The sequence below is a fragment of the Neodiprion lecontei genome, chromosome 1 (assembly GCF_021901455.1).
Source record: "Neodiprion lecontei isolate iyNeoLeco1 chromosome 1, iyNeoLeco1.1, whole genome shotgun sequence".
NCBI classification, from domain to species: domain Eukaryota; kingdom Metazoa; phylum Arthropoda; class Insecta; order Hymenoptera; family Diprionidae; genus Neodiprion; species Neodiprion lecontei.
Window position 1 is genome coordinate 31,536,233 of NC_060260.1, and position 26,170 is coordinate 31,562,402.

Consider the following 26,170-nt stretch of genomic DNA (forward strand, 5'->3'; position numbering starts at 1 on the left):
ATGATTGTCAGTGGAAAGTGATTTCTGAGCTGAAGATCTTCCATAATGTTGTATAGAAAGATGTCGGGATTTAGGTGTAAGTTTTCTCTACCAAAGTGATACCAATTACCAATTCTGTTCGATTCACCGCAGGAAACACGCCGTGAGCGATTTGCTCACGCGATTTACCGACGCGTTAATCTCGTCGCTTTACACAAACGTGACAGAAGCTACGGGTACAAAGCAAGACAAACTGTACATGCGCGATAGTTACGCGCCAGGACAGAAGCGGAGTGTATTCGACTAATTGCTACATCAGATTGAGGTTCGGATCATTATCGACACTTTGGGACCGGCCTTTTATTTTTTTTCCTAATCAATCTTTGACATTTTCAGGGCGTGAATCGAATGCGCATCCATTGTTCAGAGGTGAGAAAAAAGAGAACGACCAAGACTAACAATAAAAGGTATCGGTCATTTTTCGCCCCCTGTTAAAGATTACTTGAACCATGTGCGAGATTTTCGCCTTCAGAATCACTGGCTGTAAAGAGTGAAAGTGAACGGAGGGTAGCTCGATCGTTCCGATCCAGGGTGAAACGTTTCCGTTGGGGGTAAGTTGTTACTGCAGTTGATAAGATAGAAATCACGTCGTTCTACCACCGAATGTTCGGGTTCGATACAGTAAATTCCATACTTACCGTTGATTGGCTAGAGTACCTCTAGCAAGTAACTTACCGCTCGGTCGGTAAAAACAAAGGCGTGGGACTGCATTTTCGTTCGCGGTACGGTTGAGTCGAAAGACTTTGAGGCAGTATTGTACGTGCTTGAGTGCAATCCGTCGTTTTCGGGACCAAGGATTGCCAGGCCGTGATGTATCGATTCGTTCGAAAACGTTTATTCATCATCCAAGTTGACACTAATTAACGACGCATAAACTCGAAGTTTACTTTATCAATTTATCAATGGTACTGGAAAACGAGCTACCAAGAACTACCGCACGCTGTGGTCAGATTATAGTATCCGTTTAGTCCCTAAATAGGAGCATGTATATATTACGCCGTAAGCGTAAATTACGCGAAACGTTTAAATCAGGCGCAGGTCTCAAATGGAACGTATAAAAGTTTTGATAATATTAAAACCAAAGGTTGTGTACAGGTGACCTAGACCCAATTGAACTTGAAAAATTCAAAAATTTAAAAGCTGCGCAGTTACGTAGTGAATTAATAAGACCTACATATTCTATCTCTCAGTCACTTTGTAACTCGTTCTTTGTATTTTTATATTAGTCGTTCTAACAAGAGTATACTAATTGCATCGTATTAGTAAGGTTAAGACCGAAGACCGCAGTAACGTGATAGAGAATTTCTGTCTGCGAGGGAAACACGGAAAAATAAATTAGAGGGTTGATTATTCGTGGGAAGTTCCAAACTAATTCGTTGAAAATAATTGTGTGCATCTAACGAATGTAACGTAACGGCTTTTATCCATACAGCGTATATTACATTCCAACTTTGTAAAATACCACCGGACATCAAACATGATTAGCGTTCACATTCTCTAGCTTGCCACTATTATTGGCACAGAGTTGATTTTGAAAATATTAAAGCCCGACAGGCAGTACTTGATTCTGATGAATTATACCTAATATTTTACAAACGGTACATAGTATATAATTTCACAGTACACGAAAAACACGCTGGACAAAGGGCAGAGAATCGAGGAATGGGAACGCAAGCGACGGCTTATATACATTCGTAGATTGTAATCCTGTTGATGTACCTCGAAAAGCTGGACCTTCTCACTCCGAGCTTACCATCCCTCGCTTTGGTAAGCGGCACAGGGAGGCAGTAGCGGTAACAAACATTCGCTGGAAACTAAATCCGATCCCACATCGTCATCGTTCCCAAACCAAGACGTAGGTACGAATTGAATAACACATTTTCATCTCGATGAAGAAGCATGTGCATGCCGAGGACCATCGATCACAGGTATTTCAAGTGATGATACAAATTTGACAAGAATTTTATCCGTAGCGTTGTGCGTTAATTACAAATAATTCGAACTGTTTTTGAAGCTTGAAGCTTTACGAAATACGTGAAATAAAAAAAGTTGAACACCAGATGAGGAAATATTTTACGACACGCGGTGAAAGGAGCCCATCCCTGTAGGTATCTCTCGAGTCACAGCGAAGGCTGGGGTGGACGGCAGAGCGGGGTAGTTGCACAAAGGGTTTATTAAGCTTATTAACAGGCAGTATATACGCGTCACGGGTATCCGAGTCTGTGTGCGTCGCGGCATGTTGTACATGTAGACATGTTACTTAAATTTCGGAACATTGCCCATTCCATACCGACTTACCGCCGTCGAGGTACGGCGAGGCAGGATCACCTGAGTATAAGGTATCCCGAATATAGCTGGGGGAAATTTGGCGAGAGTCCTAAAGTGGAGCAACCTACCAGATAATCAGACGGAGCCAACCGACCACTCCGCAGGATCTTAGACCCTTGTGGAGGACGTTCCGCGGGATTGTAAGGACCTACTGGTACACGCCCAGCTGTGGTGCGAAATTAGATTAGAATTCCGAATTATTAGATAAACTAGACGAAAATTACCGCCTGACAGGGAAATGCGTTGGTCGTTTCAAAGCGTGCAGCTGGATCCGGTGTCGTTTAGTAACGCATGTGACTTTCTTATCTCATCCGTGTGAGGTAAAAAAAAAAAATAAACCTTTTCCCTTGAATACAAATTAATCGCGTGTGTCATGTTTCAGAGTAAATTAATTTCTGAGGATTGGTATAATGTAAGTATAACGCGGATCTCAGACTTTTTCCAGCGTTACGTATATGTTAATTATTAATAATTGTTTTTTAAACAATGAAAATTATATTCCATCGCAGTTTCGTTGGAAATACTTGATTACGAAACAGTAAAACCTGAAAGTTTGAAATTGAAGAAACGTGTTTATAATTCGATTACGAAACAGCAGTTTCATCTTATTATTCTAACACAAATCCACGATTTACAACTGAAATCAACGTTTCAGATTCCGTGAACACCGTAAAAATATTACAGTATACGACCACATTCGAGTATTTGGCAATTAATTCCGTTGTCCAGGAAGCCTTCAGTAACTATGTATAATTGCAAAAGAAAACATGAAATTTGAGACAAAAAGTGCAACAGGTATTACATCGTATTCAGGTAAGGTCCTCGACCCTTATTGCAATAATTCCCGCATATATCCTGCACGTCGGGCGAGAGGCTCTCGTATCCGTGAATCCCGATTATCAAATTGAGCGGGTAAGAACAAAAACCTTGCGGCCTGATCCGCGAAGGGTCAGTAACTGAAAATCTGGCTGCAGCTTCACGGACGCGCGCAGGAGACGCTCGGCCTAGTGTTTAAGTATAAGCAAGGGTCAAAAGGTTAAAGGGCCCGCGTAAGGGTTGAGATTTGAGCTTAGTCCGGCGAGGGTGGCCGTCTAATCGGGGTCTAGTCCTGATTTAGGAAGGGATTTTAATTACAAGGGTCAGCGCAAAGTGTGGCTCGCGCTCACAGACGCGTGGATCGGTCTGGCCGGCGTATATGTCCCTTATTTATGGCTCATTAGTCGAGCCTTACTCAGACGGTGGATTTGCCCGGCGCCCGAAGGAAGCGCGAGCCCCGCGAGACCGTTCTTAGCGACGGAATGGACATCACCGACCAATTATCTCGCGACGAGCTCGCTTCTACCGCGTATTAGACTGACCCCTGACCACCACCGAATCTGCGAAACTTCGGCCCAATCCTAATCCTCGGCCGAAACGAATCTCGAAGATATCGACGCTGCCGGCAATTAACTCGACGGCCGGATACGCGCTGATTGCGAGATTCGAATCGACCCAGGAGTTGACGATAAAAATTTTCATCGAGCTATTCATGCTACACCGCATTTTTTATACGTTAGATAAGATTTTTCGCAAAGGAAACGTCGTGTACCCGGAAAAAACGGTAAAAAAAAAGTCTTAGCAATTCATTACGATGTCGTTCAAGCTTTTTACTTTTCACTCAAACTGATTACGAGTCACGCACGGAAGCTGCAACATCTTACTTGTGAGACTCGAAACTTCGTAATTGTGCAGTTAAAGAATCGGAACGGAGATGCAAAATCGTAGGAGTATTGCAACGAGTTGTACAATCGTGCTGAGATAATTGTTTCTCATTTTCTTTAAACATTGTTACTTTATACGAGATCTTTGTCAGATTTCTCGAGATATTTATTGCTTAAAGTATGCGAACTCGGGAAAATTTACGGAAAACTTGCCTCGGAATTTTTTATACAATCGCTGCTATACCTTATATAGTACACCTACATTTCCTCGTGCAAGAAATTCATGCAGTGCATGAGTTCAACGACTGAAAAGTCGGATCGAATACTCCCGAAGTCGTGTTAGGCCATGCAGGGGCCCTTGGGCGCACAGAGTTTGGGGCCCTTTTATAAAATCAACACAAGAAACGAACGAATTGAATGATAACATCGGTATGTATTTTTATTCGATAACTTTATTGGTTGTTGTGCTTAGCTTTGTACAAATCAAATATAATTGGAGTTGATGACGATGGTTTCTTGCGGGCTTTCTTCCGGGAAAATTGTATCTCAGATTTTTGTAAACATTAGTAACGAAAATAAAAATTCACATTCATAGGTGACTTATTACAACAATCGAGAAATTGGTACAATATTTTTTTGTAAATTTTATAAATAACAATAATCATCTATAAAACAGATTAATCGAAACTTTTCGAGTATGCAGAGATAGGATATTATCTTACAGATTCAAGCCCAGTTCGACGCTGTGATATTTGAGAATATGCGATTGAGTTTTGAAAATGACCAATAAAGGTCTCGCTAGTATCTTGAATGAATTTAATCCTAAAATTCACTGCCATCAAGTTCCGGCTATAATCAGTTTCCACAAGCGTCGGATGAAGTAATTACCACCGGAAGTATAAGCGGAGTAAAAACCCAGCAAGATATCCGCACCTTCCTGGAAATACCACGGAATGAAAGATATCGCAATAAAACGGTCTGAGGTTATACGTTCTATAATTTTCCTTATATGCACCGTATTTCAACGATTCTAGAATCGATATCGTCTATCCGGAAACATTTCCGGAGGCGAGGGACCGGAAGTTTTCATAATTACTCGTTACGATAATATCCATGCATATCACAGCAGGACACGTCGTCTTTTCTCCGCAGACCGCGTAACATCGACCGATGCAACCGAAACCAAAGCTGTTTACCGGTATACGACAGTTTCGAAAAGTCCGTGGCAACCCTAACATCAACAAAAACTCCGTGGCCCTATCGATAGAAAATGACTGATGGCTTCTCAAGCGAGATTACGGGCCGAAGGTATCAGCTGCGGCGAGTCGGGGGGCGGCCGAGAAGTCCTTACACGGGATTTCGGTGCGCGGCTTATCGAAGTCGCAACGAAACAATCTCCGGAGCTGGTCGTGCCATTCCATCGTCCATCGACCATTATTCATTCATTCGCACAATCGGCAGTTTCTTCCGCCGCACGATCCGCGGCACAGAAGCGCGCGACTTCGACGACGTCTGCGAATATATGTGGCCGGACTAAAAGCCGCGAGGTTTCCCTGCGCCCGTGCACTCCGTCTCAACCACAGTGCAATAAACGGTAGCAACCTCAGAGCAGACCTCAAAATGCGGGGCGTTATAGCAGGCGTCGTTGGTCAAGTCGAGTACCTCGACGGCGGTACGCCTCGATCGACCGAAACGGCACTCGACAAGCTTCCTTACCGCAGCTGGAGACCGGCGCGGCAGCGGCACCCTGCCGCGGATGCGAGTCCTCCTCGACGCCCGACCCAAACCTCAAAAACGTTGCACCTCCGACTCTGCAGGCCAAACCTCAGAACGCGACCGAGATCCCCGATCCCCGATTCCTCCCCCTCAGTCAAACGTCCCGACCTCGGGGAATTCTTTCCGCCTACCTCGTGTTCTATACTTAACACGTTACACCTACTTGCGTGCATCTTCGCGACCCGATCGCGGAAGCTTCGGGTCACCTCAATTCTTAACCGGCTTCCCTCGGGGCTCGGTTTACTCCCAGGAAAAGAGCAGCTAACCCTGCAGCCCGACGATTCGATGTTACACGGAAGGCATGTATCGCTTACCGGGAAAACTGGACGTCAGCACCTGATCGAGTAGACTTGAAATTCTGATTTCTCACTCGACGGTTATAAATTAATTATTATGTATTATAAATTTTTTGGACAGATGTTGCATGTAGCACGACTTTAATATTCGGTATTTGTTTTTCCATCGCAGGTGAGTCAGTCCTACGTTGGATGGCTGACGACGAAGATGCACGGTGCAGGTACAACGACTTCAACGAACGAAACGTGTACCTTGAATCAGCAGCATGGTCGACGGAGGCTGCGGAACACTTGGAATCTGCAACGGAAGAAAGTCCCACCTAGGTACCCGTAATCAATTCGAAAGAAACTTACAGTACAGCAAAATACGTGCAGAGGTAATTTCATTCTTGTTGATCTCGATGACACGTTGTACCTGTATACGTAAGACCGAAGTAACGTTAGAATTTCACTGTCAAATGTTCCGACAATGAGCGAGACGGTGGCTCGAGGATTGAATTTGATACCCGTTGGAATCAGATCACGTCATACACCTTGGTTCTCGATCGAATATATACGATACGAAAAGAAACCCAGCTGATCGCACCGTCAAGGTTTGTACCTTGTTACAGACCTGTCCGCGATACTCGAGGGTACCGACGACTTTGCTATCCAACGTACCGAATCTACGCCGGTATATTCCTCTACCCGTTTCGCCACTACTCGTGCTCATGCTGCATGCGCCTTTAGAGGCAACGTTTATATCTTATCGTTTGCTAATTGCACGCCCAGCGGAAGGCGCCGCTAATTCTGTTTCCTTGGGAGAGTACTTATTTGCGGAAAAGGAGAAGCTCCGACGGGGAGCTTTTCATGCCTCGCTCGACCAGGGTAGCTCACTCACCAGCTTCGAACGGACTCTCGAAGCTTGCGGGGTAAGGCTGTTACCCGTTTAAGCGGAAGAACAGGCGCGCGGTCGACGATGCAAAAGGCTTTCCGACGTAAGTCGGCCCGCAACAGCGAAACCCAGCGGCTCTGCGCGCCGGCCGCGTCTTTCAAGCGTCGTCGAAGTAGGTAGCGGTGAGTTTTTTTCACAAGACTAAAGGAGGCGAGCGCTGAAATTGTCGGGGGTGGGGCGAGGCGGTCATCAGCGTCGAGAGCCCTCCCCCGACGGAGGCCCCGCCTCCGGTAAGCAGGAGTCTCTGACGTCATCGGACACTTGTTACGCGTTGCCCTGAGCTTGCGGAGCGAGAGGACCTTTCGCTCTCACTCTCTCTCTCTCCCTCTCTCCCTCCCTCCCTCTCCCCCTTCCCCTCACCCTCTCGCTCTTTCATCGCCGCGCTATCGCTCTATTCTCGGTTGTTTCTCTGTCTTAGATCGTGCCGCCGAATTCTGAGAGTCCTTCGCCCACGAGGAAGTACGTTTACACACCTAAAGCACGACGTTCTCTGATTGTGAGTGCAATGAAGGTTTAAACTTTTTTTTGTTCCCATCCCCTATTATCTTTGACACGTTTTGTTGTTACGCTTTGTTGTTTTTCCTTTCTTCCAGCTAGGCTCTCTGCGTAGTCTTCGCTGCAAGCTCGCCTACAATTACAACCTCTGGTTTTTCTCCGTTCGACTGAACGAAGATAGGAACGATTCGAGATATCGCGCGCCGTACGAGGAATCAACAGCGATTGTCACCGTGGGAACGACTGTGATAACGGATGGAATTTTTTTTAACTGTTACAAAGACCTACCGATGCCGCTTCGAGGGCTGCGGGGTAAAATGATCAGCTACCGGTTCTGGCTGGATGGAGCTTTTACTCCAGCCATTTCGTCATACGCCTCATTCGTTCGTGGCTGCACCTTCCGCTTGGATCATCGACGTGTGATTGGTACTTGTTAACTCGTAGGTACAGCTGGAGAGGGGTAGATCAACTACAAGCGGTAGTCGCTGAATTACTTACAATTAGTCTGACCATTGCGATCGGTCTCTTACAGATTCCGATTGAGCGTAACCACAATTTGAGTAGCGAGCTATGCACATGGCTCTGTAATCGCGATGCTTGTAACCAACCAATCGATGAGCCGAATGTTTCGATTGCTTTACACGATTCTCTCGCGACTCGTACGGCGGTATTATTATCGATAATTTATCCCCTGGAGCAACGTTGAATCAACCGCCAAATCGATCCCATTCACGGGTACGAGAAATCCTGGCAAACCGAATTGTGACGTATAAGATAATATCGTAACGACGATGAACATCTCGTACGTACATGCAAGGCATAAATGCAAATACTTGTCTTACATGCGTACTCTCAACGAAATATCGATGCAGTCGTATTTGAGATTGAAAAAATCCGCCAAACCTTCGTTAGTCAACAGAACCAACGTCGAACCGAAACCGAAGATTCGACGGTACGAAAATAATTCGCCCAGGCCTACATACCTAAATTGAAAGCGTGAAATGACAGATCAACGTGCGTATGGTGGCATACAATTCGTGGCAACGGAAGCGGAGGAAGTAAGGAAAGGAAACGAATGAAGGGAAAGGTGTGGTGAGGCGAGCAGAGGAAAGGACGGAAGAAGGAAGAAGCGGTAAAAAAATGGCCAATCATCCCCAAGGACTCGGCGGCGGTGAGTGAGAGGCATAAGAGGCACTCCGGGAATTTCGATCGTGGAACGAGCCAACCAACGGGCCGCGCGCCGGGCGTTACACGAGTGTCGGCAAAGTATCAACGCCTGGGTAGGTAGAGGGAGAGGCTGTGCAGAGGGCAGGGGCCGGGGGTTGGGGGAGGGACCGACCGACCCGGGGCACGAGACGAGATCGCGACACAACGTCGCGCACCGCCGACCGCGACTGACTCGACCGCCGGTCTTAACGCAGTCCAGCCGCCTGCGAACGGCAGCCACGCGTGTCAACCGCGTTTGACGTTTCGCCGCCCGGGAGTCGGGATTCGGATCTCGGACGCAGTGGTCGTCTTCACGGGGAACGGATTCGCGAATTTCTGTAAACGAGTGACGAGTGTTGGGTTCGGAGCTTGTTGCTCATTTCTTCGCCGTGATAGTCGCGAGATATTACCTGCATGTCGTATTCAATTGTAACATGTAGGATAATAAGTATAATATGCGGAATTATTTTCAACGTATTTCATTGTCTGTTGGGAATGTTACATGCTGATAATTTCGTTCTTTAATCGGACAGCGACGTCTGTGGAGAACCGTTGTTTTCACTGATGACGGTTTTTTTTTTTTTTTATGTATTTTGTTTAGTTTGGAGCGAACGATTGCTTTTTTATGCGCCGCAACACCTTCTCGCTCGTATATAAATGCTGATTATTCGAATATCAAGAGGTGATAATATGGTAACTTCAAGGGCATTTATACACGCCAACGTTTCAACTTGATAAAGTAATATTTGAATTGAAATACACGTGCGGCTCCCCTACATGGGTGTATTTTAATTACTAGGCGTAAATTATACTTGTACGTTGTATACGCTTTATCACAGTTTAACTTCAAGACTGCAAGAAAATTGTTCGTACAACTCAACTGTGGAACACCGTGAAACAGTGATTGTTTTACAATCAGGGTTTATCTAACTTTCTATCGAACCGTCGATTTCTTATCGTCGCGATATCCGAGTGTTGCGAGTTTTAAATATCCCGGAAAGTATGCAACAGTTGCGATCAATCGTTGGAAGCCTAATCGGTCCAAAGCCTTGACCGGGAGTTGAAACTTTAAACTTTCTACAAAAATAAAACACGCTGCAAAGTATCTCATCGTAAGTGCGGTAAATTTCAGCAACAACTCTTATAATGCGTGTAAAAAATTTAAACGACTTTTCTGAATTACACGTAAAGGATAAATAACGATAAATAACACGTCAATCAACGATCGTTTGTAACAAGTATAATAAAAAACACATTCCGTCGGGAGAGTGCAAAAGGCAACAGACGGTGTCGATTAGGGAAACGTGCAGGTACGTACCTGCGTAGTAAAAAGAAGAAAACTCCCCTTTAGACCTCCGAGTAAAAAGTCACCGAAACTGGTGATTCCGCGGTGCAGTGCAAGTGGGATGCATCTCCCGGTGGGATCCGTAAGCTGCGGGGAGAATTTCACTGGGACACGAGAGGGTGGCGGTGGTGCTGGGAGTGTCGGGTCGGGAGGAGACGGTGAATTAACGGGATCTTCGCTGTCGCCCCTCCAAGGGGGCGGCTTAGGGTACCAAGGAGGCGGCGGCGGCGGCGAGATGAGCGAAACCGCAGCCGTTGGTGAACTCTGGTGGACGGAGAGGCTCGTCGACGAGGCGCAGGCCAAACACCCCGGGGAACTCGTCAGGACGGGTGAGGAATCCTCAAATTTCTTACATCAATTTACGCTTGGAACGAACTTGGAACGAGGTCCGGTTCGCGAATTATGCAATCTTCCCACCGCGTTCAGCCGATGCGAATCATCGTTTCCGACTGTTGTAAGGTGGCTTTCGGGCCCCGTTAATTGCTGCAATTAGCGATTGGACATCGCGGATCAATTCATCGAATCACTGTAACCGTTTAATTCTCCGCACTCACCTGCAACTGTTTCATCATTTAATTCGAGTCGTTCAGACCTGCGAGATTTCATCGAAAAGATTCGTCAGTTGGGAAAGTTTGGGAGCCTCGGAGGAGGATGCGTGGATGAGTAAACAAAATTCGCGTCTTTACGTTACAGCCCAGGTTTTGCAATACCTTTTGACGATTGCGCACATCCTGTTAAAAATCCTTCCGCTCGCTCTCTGCAGGCACTTCGAAACGATCGTGAATCACGTATCACATCGGCTCGATCGTAACGTAACCGGGGTCACTTTCTTGCCCGCGGTAGCTTAGCGCCGGCTAATAACTCTTACCAGTCGTAAACGGGTTCTCGAAGTTGGGGAGCCAAGCCGTGGTATGAAATTCGCGAGCACTTTCCGCGACTTGTTGGGAATGAGCCCCGATCATTCTTTTATTCTTCTCCTCCCGGCTTCCAGGGTCACCTTTCTTCCTCTGCAGTCAGCTACCGACGCATTGGAGGTCGAACAAGGCGCTACCGGGTGGATTCGAGGTGGTTGCACTCGGCGAGGTTAGCGACGGCACCCTCGTCACAGTCCGCGCTGGTAACGAAGAAAAATGCTGCGCCGAGATCAGGAATTCGACGGCCCTCATGAAGAACCAGATCGCCAAATTCAACGATCTGAGGTTCGTCGGCAGAAGTGGAAGAGGTGAGAATTCGCACGTCACATGTTATGGCTAGTTTGGAAGGGATAAATAATTTTTGATTTATATATACCGGACCTTATGTACGTACGCATATGGTACGTATACATGTAATTTTCACGAAACATATCGCAGCTGTGGTTCTGCGGGTGAAACTGGCGAAAAATCTATACCTATGATCCATGAATATGTATTTGGACGAATAATAATCGTGATAGTAGTGGTAATAATAACGGTGAAAGATCCGCATGGAGACTGACGTGCAAATGTATTTCCATCAGAAATATTATTGTTCCTCAAAAAAAAAAAAAAAAAGACAGAGATGGAAAAAAAGAGTTGCTAAAAAATGAATCGTGCCTATGTATACATATGCGTATGTATGTATGCAACGCTTTACGACACAGACCCATTTTCAATTATCCGATGTCACTGTTCATCAAACAACTTCATGCACACCCTCGGGAGAAGGATCAAAATTCAAACTCTTCGATAATTCGTACAAATTTAAATGACGAAATCGTGGGTATGATTTTTTCGATGAAATTTGCTTTTACACGCGTTTGCGCAGTTGGAAAATTTATTTACCGCAGGTGTTACACTTACAAACTTATAATTGTATCACGCCAACACTTCAAACCCGGGAAAATCCGATCATTGAATTCGATGGAGTTTTTGACGGGGTAATTTTGATTAAATTATGCGTAGGTATCATAATTATCGCGTTTACTTGTTTACTCATAACTAGAGCGCTAATCGAAAGCCGATACTTGGTAAAAAAAATTTATCAACATCATTCGCAAAGCAAGTTATTTCTGTTAATGAAATATTGAGGAATTAGAGTAGGACTACTCCAGCGAATATTACCAGTTCCAGGAACTTTAATGCCTTTGGCAATAGTATGTGGAGTTTATAATCGTCTTCCGAAATAATTCACTGCGCGAAATTGATACGTGCCGAATATGGTTCGATAAGGTGTCTTTGCGGAATGTTCCTGAATTCCTAGTACAGGCCGTGAATTTTTTTCATACCTGCACACCATCTTTTTTATTCCACGAATTATCTGATTCACAGAAATCGACGCCTAGTTAATTCGAACCTTTACTTCTTTCCCTGATCGTCACAGATTTTCGCAGAAATGTTTTATTTAATTTTTGCATCCGGGAACGAAACACTGTGTTAGTGTATGATACGCGTGCACACATACGTACATCATTCGATTGTCTAATCTGCAATGATATCCACTAAAAACGAATAGGTATCGCAAATCAATCGGTGAAATTAATTACAACTCGTTCGTTGCGAAATTAAGTTACGTAAAACCGGGAGTATAATTAAAAAGCGGTCCCTTTTCGTTGCTACGCGTCCGCTCTCTTCGTCCTTATTAGGTACACGCGGAATCGCGAGGCGTCGATTATTTCCAGATAAATCAAATGAAATGTAAATTAATTGCGCGACTTTTCGATCCGACAAGTGGTTGACCGCGTTAAAAGGCGAGCGATCGGAGATTTTATTCTTCCGGATCCTGCAGCCGAGAGCCTGGAGCCACCGGCACTCTGTTAATAAATGCGATCACTCAATTCGCGCACAAAGCGATATAATGGAGGCCGTGGTGTAGCCCCCCGCCCCCCCGCCCCCCGTCCTTCGTCCTCCCGTCGAAATCACAGTTATTGTAATCATCGTCAGGCTGGGGGCTAGCCTAGCCCTCCACCCCGTCGTTCATCCGCTCGGGCTGCAACCCCCAGAGTCATTACTCGACGTCCGCTGCAATCCCACACCACCAAAAACAACTGGCTGTTAACCCGAAATCATCTCGCGATGGTATCAATCGATCCAAACTGCAATTACCAAGAATGACGTCCCCAGTTTATCATTGGCGTCTGCATTCCCGCCGCGATATTTGGCGCTTCGTACCGCGGACGGATCGTAGAAAAGCTTCTTCCGGCGTGGATCGTCGTCGACACGGGGATCGAGCGAAGGTGGAAACGTACGAACGTGCGCCGGTTAGAAATTCGATCGTCGCGATCGAGCGATCGGTCTCAAGATCGGCGAATTATTTTCACCTCGACGCGGTCACCGTCGACATACACGAATTAGTTTCCGGCCATTCAGGATTACGGGGTTTCATGGTTAACAGATTGATCCAGGGTGCGGTGCATCGGCTCGCGGATACGATTCGTTACCCTTTTGTCACACGTTTTATCATCATCTCCTGCAGCCCCCGCGGTTCAATGGACCTGGTCCTGCACTGCAGTTTCATCCGTAAATTCGTACCCTATTTATATGAACGCGCATGCCTGTGTAGACCTGTATAAACATACAACCATGTGGATACTTGTTATACTAAAAAATGATATCGGTCGTCATACACGTGTATCTACCAATAACAATCCGCGGTCAAGTGGCCAATTCGATTTACAAATTAATCTGCGGTTTTTATTGCATCGATACGGTGGTTGTTTTATTAACGAAATCATTTCTCATGTATAATATAGGAAAAAATAGAAAGCACGGTTCATTTTTGCTAATGAAAACAGCTCATATTCGCTGGCATCACGGATAATACCTACACTCGTGTACAGTGACACATCAGTAAAGTACGTATTGTACGTGCGACGGCGTGTGACAGAGGACAGAGAGAAAGCTCGTTTCAGCGCATCGGATATAATCTACAATAATATAAATTGTATCGCGCGTGTCTGTGTGACTACCCGCCTTCCGTCCTATGCCCACATTCGACTCCACAAACCCCGAGGCTTCTTTCCCTCGACGAATCTATTCACGCGACAACGGACTGGTGTCACGTACAAGTCTTTTTTTTTTTTTTTTTTGTAAATATATTAATTTGAGTGCAGGAATATCCGGGGTGGGCTATTCAGCGGCGGAAAGCTCGCAGAGCAAACCGCAAATAGCGTTGCATTTTCATTGGAAATTTTCCTTCATTTTCTAGATATTATAACTGCATTTGCTCGATTGAAAAAAAAATAATATATAATAGTTTTATCCACGATAATATTTATCTCAATAATCCTTAGCAGATAATTTATTCACTCAACGAAATATTTGACTGTCTTCTTACTAAAATATTTGAAGTTTTCTTAGTACGTGCAAATCACCGTGTGATATTATTAAATTTCTGCTGAGGAGCTACTATTCGAATAAACATTCTCTCGGATTCAACTATGTTTGTTTTCTCAGTCTTAATTAATACCGATTTTTATTTTCGTGTTTCCTGCTTCTGTGTAAACACACGTTCTTTATACATACATTGTGGATATTCCGACCAGCGCAGTATTTCAGAGTGAATTTAGGATCGTGGATTTTTTTAAGTTAGAAATCGTCGACATTAAATTATACACGTTATTATGGAATTAATCCTTGTTTGACACACTTATGTATAACCACATACTTGACACACCGGGGTCGCTTGTACCCCAGCGACAAAAACTGTCATGAAAAATAAACTATTCAATATTTTCACTTGAAAATTATTATTAGAAATTCTTAACAGGTTACCTTTTGAAACTATATATAAATAACAAAATACCAAATGGCGCCCGCAGATCCAATTTTTTTAAATTACATACTTTAAATTAACGAAGAAAAGGCGTAGGTCGTTTGTACCTCAACGTGTCAAACAAGGTTTAATATTCGAATATCCTGTGAATCACAAATTACCGATCACCGTGCTAAATAATCGCTCCGTTATTATAACGTCGGCGAATTCGTGAATTAGGATATAAAATAAGAGGGATCAAATCGAATCCTCGAAACCAATGACGATCGTACGCATCGCGAGAAGTTTCTGCCGCTGATCTATAGGTCATATAATTAGTAATATACCGACAGGCAATATCCGTGTATGCGTTGGTATATGTACAGCATATTTATATGCACATGCACAGGGTCGAAATTACCACCGATAGTAATTATTTGACAATCCACCCCCGACACCCCGCAACCCCCCGTGCGAACTCGCGTACCGACGCACCCTACCTTTTTCGCCAGCTTCGCTCAGCGCGATGCGACGTAACGCGACGTAACGCAACGTGCGGTGCGCCGTATATCCTATCCTATCCTATGCCCTGGACGGTATGCCCCCGTTTTGTCCCGTTGGTGTTGAGCTAGACTCTGCCGGACCGGCTGGCTGTCTCTGCAGATGACTGTTCCCATCATCGAGTATTAACCGCAGCTCCGGCACGGGGGCGGCTGCATTATTAGCCCCAAATGCGATAGACCTGTGCCACCTACCCCCGAACCACCCCGTGCCCCTCGACCGCCTACCCGGTACCAGGACACCGGCCTGGACCTACGCCGACGAACATTTCCTGAAGGAATTCCACGTTTTTTGCCTCCGGCTAGGACACGGCTTCCAATGCCGAATTATAAGATCTTCCAATCTGGCGAGGTCTTACTCCGTGGATCTTGACGGGGAATCCTGTCTTTTACAGGGAATATGGATCGCCCGATGAACGACAATCTTTTTAATACGATATTTCTCGTAAATCGTGCTTTATGTTCTGTGTGTCTTAAACGATCGAATTTTTCGCCTTTTTCAATTATTCTTGCATACAATATTATGCTTATAATTTAATTGCTTCGTTTGGGACCGTGTGAAATTGGTTTTTTTTTTTTTTTTTTAATTATTATTATTATTCAGAAGAAGAAGAAGGTTGCGAACTGTTACTCGAAGAATTTGAATTATACAAGAAAACTTATTTATTAGAGAATAATGTGTTTTGTTACGTACAGAATATCGGTTACAAATTATGTTATTGGATTGAAGGTACTCGACGATCGACGTTGTTTGGACAGTTTTCACCAACTTGCGAAAACTGCTTTTACTCAATGACCGGATCTAATCATAAAAATCGTCGTTTCACAGATCCTGACTAGAATTGTTCAGTTTAAGTTTCTGGTAGAATGGTCAATCGAATTTAGGGAAAGAAATTCCCAACAAAACGACACTAGGTCTCGAAAATGGTTATTCTTCGAAATCTAAGCCCTTCGATGGTTCGTTTCCGTCACTCTGCAAGATAAGTAAGCGCGATAAGGTACGGAATTCACCTCGATCGAATTTGAGGAATCAAAAAATCGCTTCAACTCGTGGTATAATTGTTTCGTTGGATAAAATCCGCGTGGTAATCCGGCCAGTCGAACAGCCGTGCAAAGCATTCGCACATAGCACAGGTACATAGATGAGATTCGCTCCGCGCGTGAACAATGACGATAACAATGATACAATGACGGGTATAAAGGGATGACACAGGGAGCCGACGGGACGCTCGGGACGATATGTGACGATGCAGTCAGTTGCAGTCGCAGTTGTCCCGTCGGCGAGAAAGGGGCTGCGAAGGGAGGGGGGGGGGGTGTTTGATGCCCGTTATCATGCCGACGGACACCCGACAAAGGTGCGTGCGTACGTACGATTATAGGTATACGGGTGAAATGTACATGTACTCGAATATAGGACGTCAAAAGATTTGGCGAAGAAACGTCGAACCGGTTTCAAGTCTGCCGTTGACAAAAAGGCGCCGATTTCCACCGGGATAATTGCACAAATCGGATAATTGAATGACTTTTTATCCGTGGCCTGCACAGATTATATCGAGCGAAACGCGAAATCATTCGCCACAGCTGCGGTGCACCGCTCGAGAGGTAAAAAAAAATATTCCCAAATTATGTAAACGACGTATACATAATGAATCGGTTTCTATCACTTTGATGGGGGTTTTTTTTTTTTTCATCTCTTTTTTGTTTATCTTTTCTTTTTCTCCATGCATTCAACACGTCCAAATAATAGTTTCTACGATTTCGGTGAATATAAATGTGTATACGCGTGTTACGCGAAATGGAAAGTACGATTATGCACAGATACCTAGGTACATAGACATATAACGCGATTCGCAACGGAAGGAAACAACGCAGCGCGAGTCTGATTCAGTAATTAATAACAGTATATACATGTGTATTACTTTATAATAATTTTCTCTCTTAAACTTGGTATATTGACTAAAGAAAAAAAAAAAAAAAATAGAGCAGAGCAAGAACAATTTTCTTCACGCTCGAGGGGAGCGTCTGATTCGATTTTTAATAAGTGGACTTCGGAACGGGGATAGTGACAAGAAATTAGAATGAAAAAAGGGACTCGCAAGTAGAGATTATTACACCGGCGTCTATTTAAAACCTCAAAGAGTCAGTCCGTGGCGTTGTAGAGAAAGAGTCGCTTGTGCAGGAGCGGAGACAGGCGGTGAATTCCGGAACGACTCTCGGCTGGTCATAAAAAATGAAACGTTTCAACTTTTAATAACGCACCCAAACACTTTGTACGAATCGTTAAGACAGCTCCGAGTTCGGTACAGTCTTGGCGAAAATTTTTCACCCCGTTCCCCTCGAGCTTCAAGGGGTTAATCGTTCAGCTGCAACGTTAATGGCTGGAAGGATGCACCCGAATCCTTCGACCGGAATTGCGCCGATTTACGCGCGGCCCTTAATTCATGCCTTCAATAAAAACGCTACCTGATAATTACACGCGTTTAAATTAAAACGACTATTATTCAAGGCCTAACCGCCGCCATGGTGCGTTCAATAACCCCCATGGTCCACCGACCCATAACAGAGCTCCGATGATAATTGCGAGGCATTTTTCGGTGAACCGCAGCGAGTCTACGGCTGTGTGTGTATAACTGATCCGTGATCGTGAACCCCGAGGAGTTGGCCTCCTCAAATCGGCTTTAAAATCGGACGGAGTGTCGGAGAGGCCGCAATTAAGCACCTTGTTAGATCATCCCTCTCCCGGGGGATTAATTCGGGTAGCGAAATTCTTCATTCTATCGTCCGCAGCCGCGTCTTTTTCCGCTCGGACTGTATACGATACGCCTAGCTGTTTTCGCACCGATCTTTGGTCCGCAAAACAGCTCGCCAATGACACAGGATAATACAATGAAGCGAGGAGGCGTTTAAAGCCGAAGAAGCTGCGGCAATGAATTACCAAATGCATATTAGCGACTAGGCGGTTAAAACCGAGTAGTCAATCTCTTACAACGACGTTTATGGAGAGAGAATTAATATACCGGGCCTCCAACCTCCGGCTCTGCAGCGCAGTCGTATATCGCGCCTACAGCCACGTGTGTATGCCTCTCTATACGGGCATACGTACGACACACACGTCGCGTTTCGCTCTTTCGCTGATACTTTTCTCAATACCCGCGAACCCTCGAGCAGCAGCCGAGCGAAGCGACTCTCGGGGGGCTAATAGAGAAGTAATTAATAGCCATTTTATTTCGCCACTAAGATTATATATGCGCATAATTACCCAAGGCATGAATATACGAGCGAGAGTGGATCTTGTACCGAGATTTCTTTGAAAAATTCTGTCCGAAGTAAGGTTGTTTTTTCATTTGAAAAGGGGATTCGTACTGCAGATTAGTACAATTTCTCAACGATAAGATGTTATCGCACCGCTTTTACCGTCAGTTGAGAAAGATAAGCGAATATCCGACCTCGTTAAAAGTGTCCTTAACCAACGAAGCGGATATTGTGTTAAAACTGAGGAAAACAAACCTAGAATTAGACGATTGGATCGTACAGCTGTGACGACAAACGTAGCGATTGGTTGCAAATTTTGTTTAAGTCGATTAACTAGTATCTCTGTTTCGTTTCTTTTTTTTTTTTTTTTTTTGTCTCATTCTAGGAAAAAGTTTCAGCATAACGATAACGGTATCGACGAGTCCGCCTCAAGTTGCGACCTACAGCAGGGCTATCAAGGTGACGGTTGATGGACCAAGAGAACCGAGATCAAAGACCAGTGAGTACCTACCACAAAATGAGTCGAGAGTCATTTAAAATTTTTACATTTTTACCATTTGTCCGGGTGATGCAGCTCGTGTCGTGGTGTTTTTTTTTTTTTTTGTTCATTGTTTTCTACTTTCCTTCTTCTCTTTCCATTTAACTTTTCCCCAATGGGTCTACAATGTGACCGCCATTGTGCATCGTTGGATCAATGTAGCTTCAATTTGCACGCAACGCACCAGCAACCGTCACGAATTCGGCTTGCATGCTGCTCGCTTAAAGTTTCCTGCCAAACGAGAATCGGCACGGCATAGCATGTGGTTCGCGACGTCACTTTGCACGCCTGCAGCTTCGACCCCCTTTTTTTTCTTTTTATCCCACATCCTTATTATTTACATATTATTCAATCGACCACTCCGCGAGAAGTTTGCTTACAGTCAGATTTCATGCAACGAGGACGAGTGGTTGCAACTTATCAATCAATGTTTCCCGTAAGAAAAATTCATTGAAATATTGTTGTTGTTGTTGCTGTTGCTGCTGTCGCGCCGACGATTGATCAGGTACTGTACTGCACGGCTCTGCTACAGTGCAGTAAATTGAACCGCAAATCTGTACTGTTTGCGGGCATTTCGCATTTTGAGGAATCAAGTATTGATGAGATGAGTCGCAAGCTTTCAAACGTATAGTTCCAGAGTGGCCGGCCGCCCCCTTTAAATTCAACGACACCTATTCAGCCTAATCCAATGGCCCAATATCGAATACCTCTTTATTATGGAACACTTCTCCCACGGCTGTAAACGATCTTTCCAAAAACGTTCTCCAGTAAAGGCGCGGGAGATTACAAACCTCTGAAATATCGAATCAAAAATTCCCACGATCACATCATCCGAGAGCTTTCCGTGTGTGACGACGCGTTGGCAACTCTGGAATACCGAGAATAAAAAATTAATATTATTAATGTTGTGGAATAGCATGGCGTTTGAAAATGGTCTGTTCCTCGATAAGCTGACAATCGCTTTTTAACGATTGACGTCTCCCTGAGCTCCCGTGGGATCGTTGGGTTTTGGGCCATGGCAGCAACACGTACCCTAATAGGTTCTTGTCCGGGAGGCCAGAAATTCGACGGGGGTTTCGGGGCCGGCAAGAGGCGGACGACATATTGCATATACGACCAAAGGGTCGCGTGCGTGCGCGGCTCCGTAGGCAAGGCGTATCGCTGCTTTACCGAAGCAAGCCACGGCCGGTTACAGCGGCGGCATTGTCTTCTAACAATGGCACACGACACCCCAGAAACACCTGCCACCCCTTATTATATCAATATAATCGTCAGCGAGCTTTTTGTTATTGAAATTGTTTCTACTTTTTCACATAATTTCATGTAATTGAGCTATTTTTTCGTAATTTTCGAAACCTGTTCCTCGATTCTTGTATACAAGCCTCGCCCCGCGGAGACATAAGGCGCCCCCTTCTCAACGTCCGCTTTGCATGCGAACGCTTACTTCCGATGCCATCGTCTTTTTTCACGCGCGTATGTCAAGGTAATTGTAACTCGATATTTCGGTGGACATCCGGAGATTAATGGTGAATGATGTATATTGCAAGTTTTATTACGAGGGCAAAACTTGATACCACCACAACGGACCAAAGAAACGACGCCTATCCGAATTGTATATATGTATACATATATAGCTTGCGCCGCTCAAAGCCGGAAGAAATTTTTCCCACTGATTGACGAATGGTCGATTTTCGAATTTTGGTAATCGATGCACGATTCGATTTTCATTGCTTCATCTTGCTACTTTCGAACGTATACTTACGACCCCCATCGCCCCCTGCTGGGGGTTGGAGACACGGTTACGACCATGGTGTCAAACTGCATCTGCAGCATGAATCATGGAGTTGTTTGAATTTCACTCGACGTTAAGAAGGGCCTAACAATAAGACGCTAGGGAGTGGTCCCACGAAGCCTGCCGGCTACATCCGCTGCTATATGTGATTAGATAAATGAGTCCACGCCGTTATATTATAACCCATGCGCGCACACACACTCACACACACACATTAACGCGCCTCGGCTATACGTATACCGTGTACATATTAAATCTCGGCTGAGACTCGAGCTCCAACACCAGTAACAATGCACACGCATTTTTATACACGTACGTTCGCATACTGTTTCTGGAAATCTTAACTTATATAATCACGCAGAGACATTTAATTGAAATGTAACACGATTCAAGTGACAAATTTCAAACTTTCACATTTTTTATTCAAATTCAATAAAACTCACACGGTATCTCGAAACTGTGAAACTCAACTCGCGTACAAAATTTAGTAAAATTTCGTCGAACCGTCGCAGAGATATTTCACCTTTTTTACTCAAATAAGTACAATTCGGCAGGAAACTGCGACGCCCGCGAAACTGCAGCGCGAGAATATATCAGCTGTGTATGTTTCTGGGGAAAAATATTAACGGGCGGTTATTCTACACCCAATTTTACTTGCTGCAGATTCATCTCGGGCCAGGTTCATGCCCCCCCCCCCCCCCCTAACCTAACCTCCCCTCTTCGAGACATTCGGTACGGGCAGAGATGAACACGAGTCAAAAAAGGCCTGTTGGTGTAGAACAACGATAGGTTTGGGCCTTACAGCGCCTCACGTCCGGTACGTGAGAAGTCAATCGTGGGATCTTCGGAGCGATCCGATGTATATAACCACGGCTCTCGATCTGAGAGCCCGAGAGCCGATCGGGAACAGTAGCCACTAGCCACCGGTGAACGATACAATCTCACTTGTATAATACTTGGTATCGACGCCCCGCACAGATATGCCCTGATCGTGGGTACAATTTCGCGCAGTTTGCGGTCGAATATTATTTGTCGCTTTTCTTGCGGCGGATCAGAGCTATTATTTCGTGGGAGTAGTAGGCTGGGATTCGATACAATTATTTTACAGTAATCCTCGATCCCAGCATTCGTGCGCAACCCGATTATTGCGAGTGTTCTATAGCCGTTTCTTCTTCTTCTTCTTCTTCGTCTTGAGTGAAACGTGAATTCCCACTTTCTGGAAAAATCTACTACACGCGTTGGAATTGTGTCAGAGTAAATACGGATGCCTGCAGGAATTCGTCTGTAATTCCATGCAGGGATCCAACGATCGGGGAGATTTCAAGGCATGACGGAATCATCGTGAAAATATTTTGTCAGCCTCGGTGCGCCGAAGTCGAGGTTTCGCCGATACGAGTGGGTTCTGGATATCGTTTGTACAATTAGGCGGATATTAGGATGATTAAGAGGCTCGACCACGCTGGAATCTCGGCTCAATAGCATGCCGTGCGTGCCATCGACTCGTGTCTTTCATAATTATGGTCTCTGCAGAGGCATTCACTTCGACCCGATATTATACCTACCTAGTTATGAGTGTAACTATGCTTTTGACGTACGGGCTGATTCAAAATCTATCCAGTTGATCCGCACCCACGACTGGATGATTTCACTTTTCTCCAAAGTGGAGAAGAATCGAGGTCCGTTTCAACATCTTCGTGTATTTGCGGAGAATAACCTTGGCCGCATCAGCAGCTGTTCGCGGGTTGATTGATCTAGGCAGAATCTTAACTCCTTAACGTCTTTACAACGCGCGGAGCTGTCCGCCAATTATCGGCACACGATCGGCCTGCCGCCTTACAAAACTCCATTTCCCTCCCATTTTCGACACAGTTCGTTGTACCCGTTTAGCGATCCATACAAACCTGAAATACCCTTGGGGCCCAACGTTCTCCGACTTCTTTTTCACTGGCATAATCGGTACGAGCTTCCTTGGGTTCCTACACTAGCCGCGACCTTTCTAATCAAACCCTTCCCGTCTTATCGAGTCCCACAAAAATTCGATAAACGCTTTTAAATTAGAAGTAATGCACATTCGTCTTGCCTTCATGAATACAAAGCTATTGCGTCCAGGGACTACATGGAAATAATATTCTGGAGGCATTTGCTGCAGACTGTTTATTGAGGGTGTCAGACAAATTATATACACGAAATTAAACTTCTTTCTTCCACTTCTCATTTATCGATTTTTTTCCCCGAGTACTCAAACTTTCAGAGCCTCTTCGAAACAGAAAATCAAGATAAGTGTAAATTTGAACGCTTTAAAAATCTGATCTTGAACTAACTCGATCCAGAGTTCGAAATTTATTACACTTCGATATTTTTATATACATGTAAAATCCAACTATCCGCATATAAAGCTGACTCTACGAGAACCTATCCCTAAAAATTTTTACTCCAAAAAAACTTCGTTACTCGCGAACTTTAATGAGGATAATTCAAGCTGTAGTGAAAATGGAATTGGCAGAAAAGCGTGACACCTTCAGCACTGGAGAAAATTCTCAATGCCCACAGATATCTTTCTGTCGCTTGACTCTTTCTCTCTCTCTCTCTCTCTCTCTCTCTCTTGTTCCCCATTGCGGGGCTGCCCTTAGTTGACTGCGAGCATCCTCGCGAACTCGTGGAATCCGTCCTCACGGCAGTTCGGGCTGATCTTGAACCCTCCAGCGTGCTTGACGCTTTTCGTCTGGGAGTCTCGAGTCCACAAAACCCGGCGAAAATCTTAGTAAAATTTTCCAGCGCCCACGCATGTGACAGACTGGTAACCCTCGCACGGCAAAGGAAACCCGCACTCGTGGCCAAGGACGTACACCCTTCCCTCGGAGATTCGAAGATACTCATAAATCGAAATCTACCAACTACTCTCTATGTTCTCCAAAAGGCGGCTCGAGCTTGGGCTCGCTCTCAGCCTAACATCTCGGCTGTTCGGCTCAGAAATGGCTCCGTTCATCTGTGCGGGAAAGGGAATGCGGAACACGCGGTACTGCAAAGCATGGTCGATCTCGAAAAACTCCGCTCAAACGTAATCGGCCAAAGCACGTCTGATAGCTGACTCCCAACCACCCCCGCCACACTCGCACTCTCGTTCGCTTGATCTACATGTGGAAACTCGCTTCGAATTGCCCACGTAAATGCCCAATCGCTCATACGCACTGCTCCATCGGTGCAGGTATTCAAGGCCCGCCTCTACGCGCATCAAATGCGCCGTTAATATTCCCGCACCGCTCTAATATCAAAACTTGAACCTATTATTGTATAAGGCCGCATGGACTCACGAATTTCTCTGTTCAATTAGTTTTAATATTATACATTATAATTATGTTTATTATTTCAATACTGTGTCGGGCTCTTACGGGTTAACCCCCAGAGCCTAAATAAAACCAATCAATCAATCTTGTATTCTTTGTAACTTTCGTTTTAACTTTTGTTGTTGGTTTTGTTCTATTTCATTCCTGTTCACATTCGGTTGAATCATTTTCCTCTGTCCGAACTGATCTTATTGTTACTTTTATCTATTCTCTTTCTATGTTTACTGATATTCGACTATTTATTTATTTATCTTCTAACTTCTTTTATTTTCTTACTTACATTTTTTATCTCTATTTATTGTTAATTTTATCTATTTTGATCACCTTTTCGGTATTCTTTCGCAACTTTAGTTTTAATCTTGTTGGTTTTATTGCATTTTATACACGTATTCCACATACTGCCTGAGGGGAATCGTCCCAGGGTGAATAAAGCTTCTCTCGAACAAAGCTTCTCTCTCTCTCTCTCTCTCTTTCCTGTATTCTAATTGAAATATATTGTGCCCCACAATTGACTTAGGGCAGCAGCAGCAATTCCGGGCAATCGGACTGGGCCAGAGGCCGTACATAGATTCGGGCCCACCCTTCGGCAGTCACTTGAGAGACTCGCTCGACCATCAGTACCGTAAGAGCAAGTACCATCACCATCATCACCACCACCATCACCAGAGTGTAAGTGCGACCTCCCCGACGTCCGTCGTTCCCGGGCAGCTGACGGGATCCGCGGGTTCGTCGGGCGGACAGCCGACGACGGCACAGCAGGAGTGTTACAAGCAGAGCCCGCCCCACGGTGGTAAGTTTACTCACGTTTATCCCCACGCCGTTTCATATTTATTTCCGATTCCAGAATCGCACAGAATTTTAATCCGTATCGCGTAAGAATAATTAAGAGACCGGAAACCGTCGCGGTTTCAAGGGTGTTTCCTGCCACGGACAGCTCGTGTCTTAAGGTTTACACAGGCGGAAAGAAAATTACTGTCGTATTTCTATGTCGCTTAACTTTGGGGAATGGCGCGTTTCTCTTGTAAACCTTACTGTAACAAAGTTTATTATACCCAACCGCAATTTTTGTCACTGGTTAAATATATCACACACTCGATCTAGTAACTCACAAGCGTTACCTTGCTGCAGTATTGTAATCGACAATTTCCTCGGGGTCCGAGATTAGTTTTTGCGATTTAAAATTAATCCTCCGAGTTGCCTACTTGAAAATAAATAAATAAATAAATAAACGGAGACACAGAGCACAGTGAAATTAGGAGTGTCGAGGATAAAAACAATGTCGTTGAACCCAAGATCTGTGAATTTTGCCGTCGTACGTTTCGCTCCGAATCATTATTTTTCGGATACGAAATTGCGCACGTAATATAACCTCTGTATCTCCACGAAGGAAATCAATACTAACTATATTCTCGATTAATGAAATTGTCTGAAAAAATATAAAAAATATCGGGAGTTTCTTTCGAAAGATTTTCATAGTGTCCAGTTGTGACGCACGGTCTTCGGTCCGATTTCCGGGAATGGTGAACAGCTGTTGAGAAAGCGCGGGAGTCACGGAGAACCGTAGAAACAACAGCGTCTGACACGCGACGCAGTCTTTCGTATTATAACGTGCACCGTGACGCCGTAGGATCGATAATTAGCGTAACATTCCCCAGCAGTCCTCGAACCGATTGCGGAATGACGCACGGTTCGATTGAAACCGCTGGAATTTTTTTGTCCCTCCCAAAGTGCAAGTCGACGTTTTACCTGTGCGACAGAATTATCAGCTGCGGGATAAAAATCGAGCTCTGCCCGCTCATCGTACGATATATAATTAATCCGGTCACGGAGCATCCTGGTGAAATCGTGTAATGAA

The 26,170-nt window shown here is 44.8% G+C and overlaps 1 protein-coding gene across 4 annotated transcripts in view; it reads left to right on the forward strand.

Annotated features, from left to right (window-relative positions):
• Positions 1-8,955: 8,955 nt before the first annotated feature.
• LOC107224968 (protein lozenge-like) overlaps positions 8,956-26,170 on the forward strand; it is a 40,951-nt gene continuing 23,736 nt past the window's right edge. For 3 of the 4 annotated variants that reach the window (XM_046740483.1, XM_046740468.1, XM_046740475.1), the window contains exons 1-4: positions 8,956-10,448; positions 11,111-11,341; positions 19,027-19,140; positions 24,827-25,105. In XM_046740483.1, coding sequence (XP_046596439.1) covers positions 10,181-10,448; positions 11,111-11,341; positions 19,027-19,140; positions 24,827-25,105 — 892 coding nt within the window. In that variant the 5' untranslated portion in view covers positions 8,956-10,180. The remainder of the gene's footprint in view (positions 10,449-11,110; positions 11,342-19,026; positions 19,141-24,826; positions 25,106-26,170) is intronic. The other variant, XM_015665251.2, reaches the window with a different exon arrangement.